Source organism: Heteronotia binoei, chromosome 1 (genome assembly GCF_032191835.1).
Source record: "Heteronotia binoei isolate CCM8104 ecotype False Entrance Well chromosome 1, APGP_CSIRO_Hbin_v1, whole genome shotgun sequence".
Taxonomy (NCBI): Eukaryota; Metazoa; Chordata; class Lepidosauria; order Squamata; family Gekkonidae; genus Heteronotia; species Heteronotia binoei.
In genome coordinates, this window is record NC_083223.1 from 194,247,769 (window position 1) to 194,263,508 (window position 15,740).

General features: G+C 43.5%; 1 protein-coding gene across 3 annotated transcripts in view; it reads left to right on the top strand.

The window, feature by feature from the left end:
• The window catches only part of LBR (lamin B receptor), a 78,558-nt gene that overhangs the window by 17,488 nt on the left and 45,330 nt on the right, over positions 1–15,740 (top strand). For all 3 annotated transcript variants that reach the window (XM_060245878.1, XM_060245897.1, XM_060245888.1), the window contains 3 exons: positions 10,004–10,204; positions 12,898–12,981; positions 14,186–14,342. In XM_060245878.1, coding sequence (XP_060101861.1) covers positions 10,004–10,204; positions 12,898–12,981; positions 14,186–14,342 — 442 coding nt within the window. The remainder of the gene's footprint in view (positions 1–10,003; positions 10,205–12,897; positions 12,982–14,185; positions 14,343–15,740) is intronic.

Here is a 15,740-nt window from a genome sequence, read left to right on the forward strand (position 1 = left end):
TCCACAGCTGTGGCTAGGAGGTTGAGTGCTTGGCCTGCAGGCATGCTTCCCAAATCTATGTTATCTGCCTGTCCATTCCAGAGTGATAGTTTCCTTGGTGACTGCCTTGGTAGATTTCTGGTGAAGACACGTACTAGAAACACACTGTGTCTCAGTACATCTGTCATCTTGATAGATGGGGAAATCACTACTTTTGTGCTTAGCACTCCTTGTCTTGGTCTGTCCCCCCCCCCCCCCCCCCCAAGGCAATGTGAGTCCAATTCCATGCAAGCATGGCTGCGTGTCCCTTCCAATAGGAGTCAGGTTTTCAACCTTTTGGTCTGGAGGTATTCTCAAGAAGACTTGTGGACCCTAGATGTCATTGTTCATAGCTACACCTTAAAATACACAATCTCCCATTGGAACAACTCATTCAGTCTCTGGTGTCCAAGGTCTGCATCCAAAGAATAATTACTGAACAGGCCTTACAACATTTTGTCGCATTTGGGTTATGCAGCCCATTCCCCTTCCAGAGTAGAATTGGGAAGTATATTCCATCTTATTCACAGTTTCTGAGAGGAATACCAATTGGAGGGCCAGTTTGGATCAAGTTTCTCAACAAGTTTGTCAAGCTTCAGGGCTTGCTTAGGGAATCTTTTGAGGTCCATTACAGAGGCCCTTCAACCCCAGGTATTTTTTGACTTCAGTAGTCCTGACTGATGTCTACTTACACATCCCCATTAATCCTGCTCACAGAATATTTCTCAGATTTGCAGTGAATGGCCACTGTTCCCAGTGCTGGACACTTCCTTTTAGACTTTCCAAGGTCCCCAGGGCATGTACCAAGATCCTGGTAAACCCTGTAGTCCACCTCAGGCACCAAGGGATTTATGTCCATCCATAATTGGACGCCCTTCTCATTAGGTCCAGCAGCCTCTCCAAATACATTCAGGGCACCTAGTCCACCCTCCGCTCACAGGAACATGGTTTTATTGTAAACCAGTCAAAGAGTTCCCTTTAACTGTCTCAACTGGGAACCATCATGGACACATCCTGCAGTTCCCTTTTCCTCCCACTGGACAAGGCGCTAGATCCAGGCTGCTGTAATCCTGGTAATCCAGGACAACTTCTCATCCCTATTGTTTCTGGACAAGCTCATGTGTCTGCTGATCTCCTGCTTAGACACAGTCCGGTGGGCCAAGTTTCATTCCAGTCCACTGCAGCATCCCCTTCGTTCCTACCAGTTGTCCATCATGGGAAAGAGGATTTTTCATCTCCGGATTCCTGTATTCATCAGATCCAGTCTTCTCTGGCAGCCTTTGACAGGGCGAGGTATTCTACACCCAGGTCTATGGGGAGTTCTTCACAGCTGCAAGCCCTCAACATTGGGGAGCTATCTTGAACAAGGTTCTGCTACAGGATCAGTGGACTCTCGAAGAACAGAGTCTTCCCATCAACTTCTAGAACTCGGGGTCAACCAGCTGGCTCTGAATTACTTCAGGTTGAATCCTACCCATCAGCCTGTCTTTATCTGGATGGACAACATCGCTACCAAGGCATATCTGTACTAGCAAGGGGCTCTCAGTCATCTCAGCGCCACAGAGTGGATTTGAGGGTCTTGGCCTGGAAAGACAGGAATCTCCCATCAGAGTGGAGTACATCGGGGGGAGGGGGAAGGGACAGCACGTGGTTGGACTGGCGGAGGGGGATGGTCCTTCCATCCCAAGATCATTCACCAACACCTAGGATGTCCTTCCCTAAACCAATTAACATCAAGCACGAATCATCAGCTTCCTCGCTTCTTTCACAAGGTATTACTGCATGAAGGTGGAGGCGATCAGTGTTCTCACATCTTCCTGCCCCAGGACTCCTCTGTTGGAGAAAGAATCTATCTTAACCCAGCTTTGACAGCACCGCACCGACATCCTCTTTGCTTCCCTCTGCTTCTACTCATTCCTAAGACCATTTGCAGGATTTGGGAACTGGTGGCCAAGGTCATACTGGTGGCCTGTCATAGGGCTCGACATCTTTGGCTCTTGGCAGTTACAGAGATCTGCCCTCCTCTGTCTATTCCAGTCTCTCCAGACATGCTTAATCAGAGCCTGATCTGGTGCCCCCAGCAAGACTGGCTTCGTTTTCCCACTGGAGCTTGAGTGCAAAATACTCTTCTGGAGTAACAGACACTATCCAAGAGCCAATTGCATTCACAACACTATCTGGACAGCTTTTGTGAGATGGTGCAAACAAAACCAGATTGAACTGTTGGCACCCTTCACTGTTTTTCTGTTAGTTTTTCTCCAGGATGGTCTGACATTAGGTCTAAAGTCCTCCACTATCCACAGTCAGATTGCTGCCCTTACCACAGCGTTTCCTGTTTATGGAGGATACAAGCTGCCCAAACATCATGTCCTGTGTTTTCCTGCAAAATACTATGCTCTAGGCACATCCTCCAGTGTATCGCTATTCTATTTGGGGGTCACAGTATCGTCTGCCCTTGCAAAGTCTTCCTTTGAGCCTTTCAGGGAAGTTTGTCTGTAGTGGGTACTCAAGATGACTCTCTTTTTAATTGTAACCTCGGCTCACAGAGTCTCGGAGATTAGTGCCTTATCTGTAAAATCAAACCTTTCATCCTTCACACAGATAAGGTAGTGCTCAGGGCTGATTCAACATTTTTTTGCCTAAAGTTTCTTTGAATTTTCACAGATCACAAGAGATCTATCTTTCCACATCCCAAGTCCAAGCATCCCATGGAATTTGTGTGGCATACCCTGGATGTCCACAGAGTGCTTAATATCTACATTTCAAGGACAGACTCCATCAGGAAAACAGACAGCTGCTTCAGCAACATATCACCCTCCAGGTTTGGAGGTTGAATGTCCAAGACTTCCATTAGCTTAGTTCTCAAGGCTTGTGATATGCAGCCTACAAGGCTTCTATCCTGGAGACACCTACCAGAATTATGGCACATTCCTTGTACAGTTCATCCACCAACGCAGCTCTACTTAATAGATCACTTGCAGAAGAAGCTTGTAAAGCTACTGCATGTTTTTTCCATTTCCACTTTTGTTTGTCATTACAAGCTGAATTATTTGGAAGAAGTGTTTTGCAGCACTCTGCGATAACAGCTGATGATGATGACCCACCCATCTAAGGGACACTACTCTGGGAGGTCTCACAGAGATGGCCTCCGCCTCAGAGGGAGAATGACCATTGGTACTTACCGTGAAGGGTCCTTCTCCTCTGAGGTCAGGAGGCCATATCGGCCCTCCCATCATCATCGGCATTCCTGCTTCTGTGTGCTGTTCTCTTCTTTTTGCCTTTCTACCCTGTATCTCACTGGGTACTGTTATGTGGTCATTAATGCTCTTGTTTAGTACGTTTTCTTTAACAGGATTAGAGTATTACTGGAATTATGGTTACTGCTTTCAGAGTCCTAGAACTGAAGGGTGGGTCATTCCAAAGGCACCAACAGGAAGTAGAAAAAAGTATTTCCTGCCTCCCTGAAGGATGGAAATAACCCACAGAGATGGCCTCCTGACCTCAGAGGAGAAGGACCCTTCACAGTAAGTGCCAGTGGTCATGCTTGGACGATCCGTTGATCTGATCCAGCATGAGGGAGAAATGTCTGAAAGACACCGAAATCACCATCAGGTGCCTACAGTCTCATGGATTCCTGGTGAATCTCTCCAAGAGTGTCCTCCAACCTACCCAGTGTTCGGAGCATCTGGGAGTGATCCTGGACACAACCAACAGCAAAGTATTTTTACCAAGGGCCAAGATCAGCAAGATTAGGGATGCAGCTACTCAGGTAGTGCAGAATGCATCCTCTCTCTCCCATCTGGCGAAACTCTTGGGTCTCCTCATCTCCACTATCAACATGATCCAGTGGGCCCGTCTGCATTTCAAAACTCTTCAGAGATTTCTGAGACCTTATCAGTGGGCGATTATGGAACGACGGGTTATGTCCTTCAGGGTCCCACTGAAGGTCAAGACCAGTCTCTCTTGGTGGACTCAGATGAGTAACCTGCTTCATGGGAAAGCCTTCTACATTCCTGTTCTAAAGGAAATTTTCACAGATGCCAGTCTGCAAGGCTGGGGAGCTATCCTGCTAGAAACCCCAGTTCAGGGTCATTGGTCCCTGTCAGAGGCCGAACTACCGATTGTCATGGGTGCTGGGGATCCTGCAGAGGAAGTTGAGCCTGCAGAAGAAACTGTGCCCCTGCCACCTGCACCAGTGCCCCTGCCTCCTGCTGGAGAAGATCCCAGCCCCCCTGCCTCGCCCTCTCGGGTGGCGCGTGTGTGTGTGACCGCCTCCGTCAGGACCTCAGGGATCGGAGGAGGGCGGCACGCTCACAAGCAAGACGCTCCCTGAGCCCTGAGTTTTGAGAGGATTCTGGCCCTTCTAAGATCAAGGATGCTTGAGTTGCAACAGGATCCTGGCTGCCTCTCTGAGCCAGCAATTAGCCCAAATGGGCAACAGCCAGCAGAAGGCTATATAGCTGTAGGCTTTGGGAGGAGGCTTTGTGGAAGCAACTAGTCATCTCCCTGACGTTCTAGCATCCACTCCGGCTTGACTTTGGTTTCTGGACTCCCTGACTTTGGCTTGTGACTTCTGGACTCCCTGACCTCAGCTTCTGGACCTCGGACCTGCGATACTTGTACAGTGATTCGGATTTGGCGCCTCGGACCCTCCTGCTTACTGGCTACAGACCTCGGACTTCCCCTGGACTTTGCCTGACCCGGCCCCAGCCGTGACACCGATCAGTGTTTTGGAGCTTCGGGCATTCCGCCTGGCCCTCTGTCATTTCAGACCTGCAATTACCAATCATCACATCCTGATCCGGATAGACAATATGTCTGACAAAGCATACATAAACAAGCAGGGAGGATCCCGGGCATCTCGGCTGCATCAGGAAATCCTTCACATTCTACACTGGTCAGAGAAGAACCTCATGTCAGAGAAGAACCTCATGTGGAACACATCAGACGGCAAGACAACACTCAGGCCAACTGGCTGAGCAGACAGACCATTTGCAAAGCAGAGTGGAGTCTTCATCGCAGGATTTTCCTTCTCATTCAGCAGTTGCTGGGTCAACCAGAAGTGGACCTGTTTGCTTCGCCATCAAATCGGCAATTCCCTCAATTCTTCTCCAGGTACCAGCATCAGGAAGCAGAACAGATCGACGCTCTAACGTCCACCTGGCCACGGGAATTCCTCTATGCGTTTCCCCCTCTGCCTCTCCTGCCCAAAACCATCAGGAAAATCAGAGAGCATAGATCATACTAGTAGCACCTTGGTGGCCTTGCTGCCCTTGGTTTTCCATGGTGCAGGAGATGTTGGTTCAGGAACCTCTGGTTCTTCTGGTGACACCAGACATGCTACTCCAGGATCCAGTCTGGCATCCCAACCCAGAATGGTTACAATTGACCACGTGGAGGTTGAGCGGGGCAACTTTCAACGATTAGATTATTCTTCTGAAGTCACGTATACCATCAATCCACACGCCATCAATCCACAGTTCGCATCTTTAACACGACGTGGAAGGCAGGTGGTGTAGACGCAAGAAGGTAAACACCCTGTCACCTCCAATATCTGCCATCCTTTCTTTCCTTCAAGATGACCTACAGTCCGGTCTCAAACCTTCCACGCTTCGTAGACAGTTTGCAGCCTTATCTACAGTCCTGCCTCTGGTGGGGGGATACAGATTGTCCCGGCATCCTCATGTGAGGTTGTTTCTGCAGGGCACAGTGGCCAAGTGTCCACCTCAGGTTCATTGCTTCCCAACCTGGAGGCTCAACCTAGTTCTTACAGCTCTCACCAAGCCTCCCTTCGAACCGCTCAGAGAAGTGGAGCTGAGATGGCTCCGGATGAAGACCTTATTTCTAGTAGCAATCACGTCTTCTCAAAGAGTCTCTGAACTAAGTGCCTTTTCCATCAAATCTGGATTCTGCATCTTTTACAGAGACAAGGTGGTCCTCAGAACGGATCCGTCCTTCTTACCTAAGGCCGCCTCCAGGTTTCACGGCTCCCAATCTTCTGTCCTCAACCGAAGCACCCCAAGGAGATTGTTTGGCATACCTTGGATGTAAGGAGGGCCCTAAAAATTTACATCTCTAGAGCTCAGAGTGTCTGCAAATCGGATAGTCTGTTCATCAACATAGCTCCCCCTAGGCTCGGGGACAAGATGTCCAAGGGTGCCATCAGTCAATCCTAAAATCCTGCATTATGGAAGCTTACAAGGCATCGGGCCTTCCAGAGCCCACTGGCATTACAGCACATTATCTGTGATCTGCAGCCACCAACGCAGCGTTTTTCAATCAGTATGTTGTGCGGCAACTTGGTCTTCCATCTAGACCTTCGTCTGGCATTACAAAATTCACACTGGCCTCAGCGGAAGCAGCCTTCGGAAGAAAGGTGTTGCAGCATATACTGATTTCCAGAGACGATGAAGAGGACCCACCCAAAGGGACACTGCTCTAGAACGTCCCATTAACATGTCCTCCGACTCTGAGAACGGACCATTGATACTCATCATGAGGGGTCCTTCTCCTCAGAGTAAAGGAGGACATTACGCTGCTTCCTCCTTCATCGTTCTTTCGTATACTGTTCTTCTCTTGTCTGTACTTTTAATGTTTAAGACTTCTGTTATCACTGTTAAAGTTCTGTTTCTGTTCTGTTAACAAGTCTATTTTACAGTGAAGTAGTTTCCAGGTTAGCTGCCGCTCTTCAGAGTCCCAAAAATGAAAGCTAAGGGTTATTCCAAAGGTGCCAAAGGGAAGAAAAAAGTGTTTCCTGCCTCCCTAGAGAACCATGGGAATAACCCATTAACATCCTCCTTTATTCCGAGGAGAAGGACCCCTCACGGTGAGTACCAATGGTCCGTTCTATCCATACCCTGTGGCTAATTGCCATGGATGGACCTCTGCTCCATATGTTTATCCAGTCCCTTCTTGAAGCTGTCTATGCTTGCAGCCATCTCCTCCTGTGGCAGTGAATTCCATGTGTTAATCACCATTTGGGTGAAGAAGAACTTCCTTCATAGGAGTTTTTGCCAGCAAGTTGGGAGAGAAGACTATGTATGGCTGACAGTCACATTTAAGACAGGACTCTCTTATATTGGGATGACAGTTGCTGGTCCTTCATGGCAGACAGTTTGCCTTCTCCATTGTAGACTTAAAAAGGCACCAGTCTGAAGGTTAACCAGTAGCTTTTCTTCTTACACTAAAGGTTCTTCAGTCTGATTTCTGATAGATCTGATATCTTTATACTAGAAAAGGCATACATTTACTTTCTTAATCCTTAGGTTTCTGTTTTTCTCTTAGAAGAATTCTGTATCAGCCAAACCTCAGATACTCTGACAGCAAAATAGTATTCTGTATATAGAGCAGAGGTATCATTGAAGTTGGTTTCTCACATGGAATCTGGGAAGTAATGGAGTAGGATACCCAATCTGCAGTGCACTATTAATGCAAAAACTATTACTTTATGCAAAAAGAAAACAAAAAGCTTAGATAAAAGATTATATTGAAATACTAGTAGAAGCAGCAAGCATTTTGTAATAATTTTACCTCTGATCTAAGAGACAAAAAAATGAAGCAAGCTGAACAAATCTAAAACAATCTTTCAAATCCAATTCCCCAGAGCTTCAGTCCTGTACATGTGTGAAAGAACTGCCACCTCCTATTCACAGTCGCTATATCTCCCTGACATGGGCTGGGGTAGTGAGGGGGCGGGGGAGGAAAGCAGCGCCATTACTGACTCGCTTTTCCTCCCAATCTCCAATGCTTGTCTGCCTGTCAGAGTAGGAACCAGTGTTCCCTCTAAGCCGTGGAGTCTTGTGAGCAGAAATTCTACTTCATGAGCTACTGGCATTGAAGTTGTGAGCTACTGCATAAATGACTTTGCTCTAGGGCCATCCTTCCTGAGCTAAGACAAAATTGTGTGAGCCAGAAGCTAAAAAACTGTGAGCTAGCTCACACTAACTCAGCTTAGAGGGAACACTGGTTGGAACCTGTGAAAGGAAGGAGAAAGTAGCACCATTTCTGCTGCCTCATCATATCAACACCACCTTGCTTGTCTGCATGGTTTTTCCTCCCCTTCTTCTAGCCCTGCTTACCCACTTTTTCTTTCTTGTCTGTCAGTCACTTTCTCCATTGCTGGTGGCCACCTTCTGCCCACTGCAACAATGCTAATTGGGGGTGGTATGCAACCCCCAAATATTGCAGTTTTCTGTGCTAAGTAAGTTATACATGATGTAATTAATGTTAAAGCAGTAAAATTGATTTAGGTTTGGTAGGACACTTAAGAATTGTATATATCTCAATTATCCCTAAATTTTTCATTTTTTTTCTGGGAAAAGAGGGGGGCGTGTCTTTCCCCATTGTAGCTTCAAAATTTCTGGAAATTTTACATCTCTAGCAAAAAGTGCACATGGTCTGGAGAACTGCCAGGGTTCTAGGGCTGAGAAAAAATACACAACTACACAGTTATAGTGACCATATAACGAAATCATAATGCTAGATATATTAACAATGAAAATTGACATTGACAACAATAGGAGTCCCAATGTGCAGGGGGTCGACTTGAAACTTCCTGCTTTGCTCAGTCTTCATGCATGGGGTGCTCCAATAAAGTTATTTCAAAAAGACTCCATTTCAACTCAATGACTGGTAATCATGACTGGTGAAACGGTGCCGTGAGTCACTGTGAGTGTAGTGCCGAAATTTGTTAGAAGCACTTTTGTGTCCTTATGAAGAATTAATTATTTGCAGTCATGGAATGCTGTGGAAACATCAGTGTTAATTTTGAGTTGAACTGGAGTCTTTTTGAATTAACTTTATTGGAGCACCCCATGCATGAAGACTGAGCAAAGCAGGAAGTTTCAAGTCGACCCCCTGCACATCAGGACTCCTATTGTCAATTTCAGTTTTCCTTGTTAATATAGCTAGAATTATTGTTTCGTTATATAGTCACTATAACCGTGTGGTTGTGTATTTTTTCTCAGTCTGTTTAGGGTTGCCAGCCTCCAGGTGGCAGCTGGAGATCTCCTAGAATTTCAACTGATCTCCAGTTGACAGCTTGCTTGGAGGAAATGGCTGCTTTAGGGAGGTGGACTCCAGCATTATACTCTATTGAAGTCCCTCCCCACCAAACCCTGCCCTCCAAAGGTTTCACCCCTAAATATCCAGATATTGTCCAGCGCAGAGCTGGCAACATTACTACTTACTCATCTTTTTAAAATAGTGAAATGTCATGTTTTTGGGGTATCCTTTCCTCTTCTTAGTCATGGGGGATTGTTGACCATCTCTTCTATCCTGTCATGATTGAGATTTATTGTCCAGTGGCATGCTTAAAGATTATTATATATTTTACTCACAGAAATCCCATATGCAGTCTAGCTTTTAGATTCTCAGTTAAAACGTTTTCTGATGATGCTTGTTATAAATTGGGAAGCAGCCCAAAAATTATTCCGAACACAAGAAGAAAGCATGTTTAAAATCTAATTCAGTATGACAACTAGAAGAGAGAGGTTTTGTTTTGTCTCAGTCCTTTAGCTTTATTTCCAATCATGTGTGGCAAGAGTTAGGGTTGCCAACCTCCAGGTGGGGGCAGGAGAGGTCCTGGAATTACATCTGATCTCCGGATGACAAATACGTGTTCCTATGGGGGAAATGGCTGCTTTGGAGGGTGGACTGTATGACATTATGCCCTGCTGAGGTACCTGCCTTCCCCAGTTTCCATCCCCCAAACTACAGGATTTTCCCAACCCAGAGCTGGCAACTCTCTTTCCTTTGCATATCCTTATATGAAGCAGGCATCTTGCACAGTAAAGTGCACACTGCATCATTCCCCCACCCCTCCAGTTTTTCATTGATAGAAGTTGAGCCATATAAAAATTCAAATACTTAAAAAGTAATTTACAGTTTTTTACAGAAAAAAATACATAAATTAGTACTTAGCTTAAAGGTTTTTTTTTAAAAAAACCTATAATACTGTAATAGGATTTAATTAATTTTTTTGCAGTCGTTGTCTTCCTTTCGGTTTAGGAAAAGCAGCTCTTCCTCAGGTTCTCCATCAAGACGCAGTGGCAGCCGATCTAGATCTGGCTCTAGATCCCGTTCACCTGGACGGCCAGCAAAACATAAACGCCGTTCTTCTTCTCAAAGCAGAGAGCTGAAAAATGCTAAGAAGAATACAACTGTGGAACCTAATTTGATTCCTTTGGTATTTATTTTTAATGTATTTTAATCCTTTCTCCTGCAGTATGTTTGAGTGAGATCCAGTAATATGTTAGCAGACAATAATAGCCAATGTGAATTTTTGCTGCATTCCTTAGCAGCCCCTTTGAACCCAAGGAAAGTTGATTCCTCCCACCTGCTACCTGGACTTTCCCTCAGTAGCCCCACTCCCATCCACCAACCCACTTTTTTCTGGTTCTACTTCTATCTTTTCAATTTTTCTGCTTTTCTTCCAGTTTTATCTCTTCTTTGCTATCTTTTAATTTTTGAAGTATGTCTCTCCTTACTAACGCTAATTGAACTTTGGAATTCATGACAATGTTGGTAGCCAGTAGCTTAGAAACCAAATGGCCACCAATATCTTACTACATAGTCTTGTAAGATCTGTGGCACACTTTTCTTAAAGAAGCAGGCATTGATTCTATGATTTTGGAGGTTGGTTTTTTTTAAACCCAGTTTGTTTTTTAATTTTACATTTCAGATTTTTCTAAAAACCTGGGACTTTCCCTTGGTTTGCGGAGAGATCCCTGAGCCTGTTGTGTGAATTTTTGGTCCTCACACTGTGCCCCAGTTAAAAATTGTCTATATGTGACTATTCTTGTGCATAGAGTAGAACATATACAGCATTTTTGAGGTATTTCTAATTTTTTTCAAAAAACATGACAGTTTTTCACAGCTGCAAGGGAGGAAGAAATAAAAGTTAAATTAGAAAATATAAATTGTGTGCTGAAGAAAATAGTTGAACAAAGCAGGAGTCGAGGTGCACCTTTAAGACCAATCAATTTTTATTTAGAATGTAAGCTTTTGTGTGCTCTTCAGAGCACACAAAAATTTGTTGGCCTTAAAGGTGCAACTTGACTCCTGCTTTGTTCAACTGCTTCAGAACAACATGGCTGCCCGCTTGGATCTATCTGAAGAAAATAGTGATAATTTGGACAGAAACTTTCTCATGTATTCATAACAGGACTGCCAGCATATTTGGATATTGAATTAAATGTTAGAACATAGAAAACACTGGACTAATCAATAGAGTATTATCATCCTACACGTTATGATTGAGTATATTTTGAAAAACAAAGTAGATGTGCTAACATAGATCAAGATTGGTAACTGTGATAAGCCTGTCAGTAGCGGTAGCAAAGAGGAAAAAGCCTAGTAGCGCCTTAAAGACCAACAGAATTTGTGGCAGGGTATGCTCACTTTTTCAGATGCAGCTATATTTGAAGAAATGAGTAGTGATTCATGAAACCTCATACCTTGCCACAAATTTTATTAGCCTTTAAGGTGCTACTGGACTCTTGCTCTTGTGCTAGTGCGGTGTGGGTTGTAGCACTTTGCAGCTCTGTTTTGTATTGGGTATTCTGCAGTTTTGCTTGTAGAAAGTGGAGACAAGGCATTTATACATTTACTGTTCAAATATGCTGAATGGTACAAATTTAAGTGCTAGTCAAGGTATAAACCATACCTTTTGTACTGATAAAGTAGTGAAATATAATCAGACTTTGAGAAGTACTGCATATTATTTAAAATACCTGCTCCAAAAAAACGTTTTCATCCATGGCTTCAAAATTTCTGGAAATTTTTACATTTTGTTTATTTGGAAAATTTTTATGCTGCATCTCCAGGGAATCTGCCCACAGCAACTTACAAAATAAAACATAATGAAAGTATAAAGTAATATAAAAATTGTTTATTAAAACCTAGCGCTAAAACTGCAGCCACAGCATAAAATACATAGCCGCTTAAAATAAGTCTGAAATATTTCTCAGGTTAAAAACAAACTATAAGAGTGTTTTTAAAAAATCACCCTCTTAATTGAAGACAGATGAGTTACCACTAGTGTTCCCTCTAAGTTGAGTTAGTGTGAGCTAGCTCACAATTTTTTAGCCTCCAGCTCACACATTTTTGTCTCAGCTCAGGAAAAAATGGCCCAAGAGCAAACTAATTTATGCAGTAGCTCACAACTTGAATGCCAGTAGCTCACAAAGTAGAATTTTTGCTTATAAGATTCCACAGCTTAGAGGGAACATTCCACCACTTTAAAAAGAGGTCTCTGGTTTCCACTAGCCTCACCTATGAAGTTGGGGGCACAGAGAGCAGGATTTCTGAGGAAGATATTAGCTGGCAGGTTGGACTGTATGGAAGAAGGTAGTCCTTTAAGGATCTTGGTCCAAGACTTTAGTACCTTACAGATAAAAATCAGCACTTTGAATTGAGCCTGGAAACAAATGGGCAGCCTATGCAAGATCTTCCATTGCAAGGCTAATAAAAAAACCCTGCATCTTCTCCCAGACAATAAGCCTGGCTGCCACAGGATTCATGGGGATGAAGACCCCATGAATTGAGAGGTTGCAGTGGGGAGGGAGAATAGGGTGAAAATACTCCCATTAATTTATCTCTGTCTATGGAAATTTTCTTTCTGGGGATGAAAAGCGACTGCTGGGGGGAAAGGAACTTGGCAAAAATCCACATTACTTTTACTGGGAGCTTCATTGGATGCAGTCATTAATTCATTACTTCTTTAGATGTATTTTAGTAAAGGCTCTAAGCATATTTATTATTTCATTGTACTTTTGTAGAAACAGAATTGCTTAAATTAACTGAAGGAAATAATTGTTTGACCTTAAAAAAACAACACTTACACTGTGGAAACACTCCATTCTTTTCTCACCAATCCAGAAACTATATGAAAACAATATCAACCGCTATAATGGGGAACCAGATATCACTGAAGTGAATTATTCCTCTCTCAAAATTTTACAGGTATGGAATCCTAAAAACCTTTGATCCTTTTTTGTTGTACATGAACAAGAGGCTAGAACTTGTAGGTAATAAAATGTAAATCAGGGGCAATATAGTCTATCACTAATGGGAACAAATGCAGGGTTGCCACTTTCTGGAAAGTCAAGGAACTGGAAATTGGTCTGAAGTCAGAGAAATTGTGATTAAAATATATTCAAGCAGTGGATTTTTGACCTGCTGCAAGAACATGCTCTGTTATTGTGGCAACTGGAATAGAGAAGCAGTAGAATACAAGTAAAAGTTAATGATGCCCTTTCCCAGCTCTGTCCTTGCATGATTTCCCAGGTCTGCCTGTAGCATTTGCAAAACAAGGCTAGTTTAAACATTTAGCAATATATAAACTAAACTTCTGACTGTTTTCATTCCTACCTGCTAGGACTGTATTTAACTTACATTATAAAGATAAACATGTTTTTGGGTCATGCTTGTGTATGGAATGGACATTTTTGTCTCCTGCTAAACCCAGCACAGTTGCAAATGAGTTTTGCCACTGTTGGATTTCACAAACAACTAGCACTTTCTACTCTGCACCATGCAAAGTAAATTTTGCAAATGTGATGGCTTGTTCCTGTTGGAGTTTACAGAGTACCAGCTCTTTCACCCTCTCTCTTGACTTCTTCCATGCATAAAGGTTGCAAATGAGAGTTGTTTGCTTCTCTAGATTGCAGAAACTCCATCTCCTTTCTTGCTGCTGATCTGCTGATTACACTTTCTGGAACCAGAAAGTGAAACTTTTCCAGCTTTGGAAAGTTCCTACTTGTTAGCATTCAGAGTTTCCTTGAATTGAAGTTTGTATCTTGGTGTAATCATTGGTACAATTGCAAAACAGATGTTGCTGCAGTTAATGTTGAAAGGAGCTGATATTAAATCTCTTACTTTCACAAATATTTTTGCAGTTGAGATTTGTGTAGTTGTAGAGTGGGACATTTCATCAAGCCTTGCGTTAATGCAATGTGACCTATTCGTTTTTTAATTTGTGGTTCTATTTGAGTGGTGGTCAGGGAAATTGACAAATGTTGCTCAGGGAAAGTCAGGGAAATTAAAAATAAAATTTTAGTGGCAACCCTGAAATGATTCAGGAATTTGAAGACAATATATTCAGGAATATTTCAGCAGGTGGTGCTGCAAGACTACAAATGACTTTTTCTCCATTATTTGTGTTTAGCATGAAAGAATTGAGTCAGAGAATGTTCACTTGCATCCCAGAAAAGAAGAGAAGAAAATGGAAAAATTGTATGCAGAAGAGAGAATTTTTGAGACCCCCAAAACTGTTGAAAGATTATGCATGAAGACAAAGGAACTAGAGTTTGGGGGGAGAATTGGTATGATAGTGTTAATATATTACAGGCTTGGAAGTTATTAGTTGTTTACAGTTATTGCATGTTTCAGAATCTTATGTACATGGCCGTGTTGAACTGTTAAAAGTACAAGTTCCACATGTACTTCAGCAGAGGCTACATCTGGTGGCGTGTACCATGTCTGTTGAAGTCAACTAAACTTTTAGGCTTTGTGAAAATAGAAAATTCAGCATTCATAGTGAATTGCTGGGTATGGGCAGTGATTTTCCTAAGGATTTTGTCACATCACCTTTTCTTGCCAGGTTTTAGTCATTTGTGGGGTCAACAAATATACATGTATTTATTTATTTTGTTTGATTTATATCCTGCCCTCCCCACCAGAGCAGGCTCAGGATGGTCTATATAAAATATAAAAGTACATTAAGACATACAAACATAATATCATAAAAATCAAAATATGCCAAGCGCTATATTAATCTTTGGATGACAATCCGTTTGATAAGATGGATAGCTGCCTAATCTGTTTTTATATCACATTTTAGTGTTCTGCTGTTCCATCTGGATATTCTATATAGAAACAGATCTTAGGTTCATGGTAGAGGTGGTCCAGATGTTTCAAAGTCTGTTGTAGCCTGATCTTAGCAAATGCCTGGTGGAAGAGTGTCATCTTACAGGCCCTGCGGAACTGCGTGAGCTCTTGCAGGGCCCTAACCTCAGGGAGCTCGTTCCACCAGCATGGAGCTACAACAGAAAAGGCATTGGTTCTGGTCGTCATGAGCCTGGCCTCTTTAAGGCCAAGGATTGAGAGCACATTCTGTGACCTTGACCGAAGTGCTCTCCGGGGAACATGTGGGGAAAGGAGGTCCCAAAGGTATGCAGGTCCCTGGCCATAGGGTTTTAAAGGTAAGAACCAGCCCCTTGAAATGGACCCGGTATGCAGTGGGCAACTGATGCAACACTTTCAGCACAGGTTGAATGTGCTCCCGCAAGGGAAGGCCCATTAACAGCCTGGCTGCAGCATTCTGCACTAGTTGAAGCTTCCAGGTCTGAGGCAAGGGCAAGTCCCATGTAGAGGGCATTACAGTAATCCAGTCTCGAGGTGACTGTGGCTTGGATCACTGTCACCAAGTCGTTGCGTTTGAGGTAGGGGACCAGCTACCTTATCAGCTGAAGGTGATAAAAGGCTGATTTGGCAGTGGCTGCCACCTGGGCCTCCGTTGTTAAAGAGGAGTCAAGGAATATCCCTAAGCTTTTAACCTTAGACGCCAACGTAAGTGGCACTCCATCGAAGGTCGGTAAAGAGTTCTCCATTAGGGATGTGCAAAAAAAAAAAAAATCGGTTTTACACGGATTCGGAAGTATACGGGAGGGGGGGAATTCAGAATCCCCGTATACTCCTGAATACCGCATTCGGAATAGCCG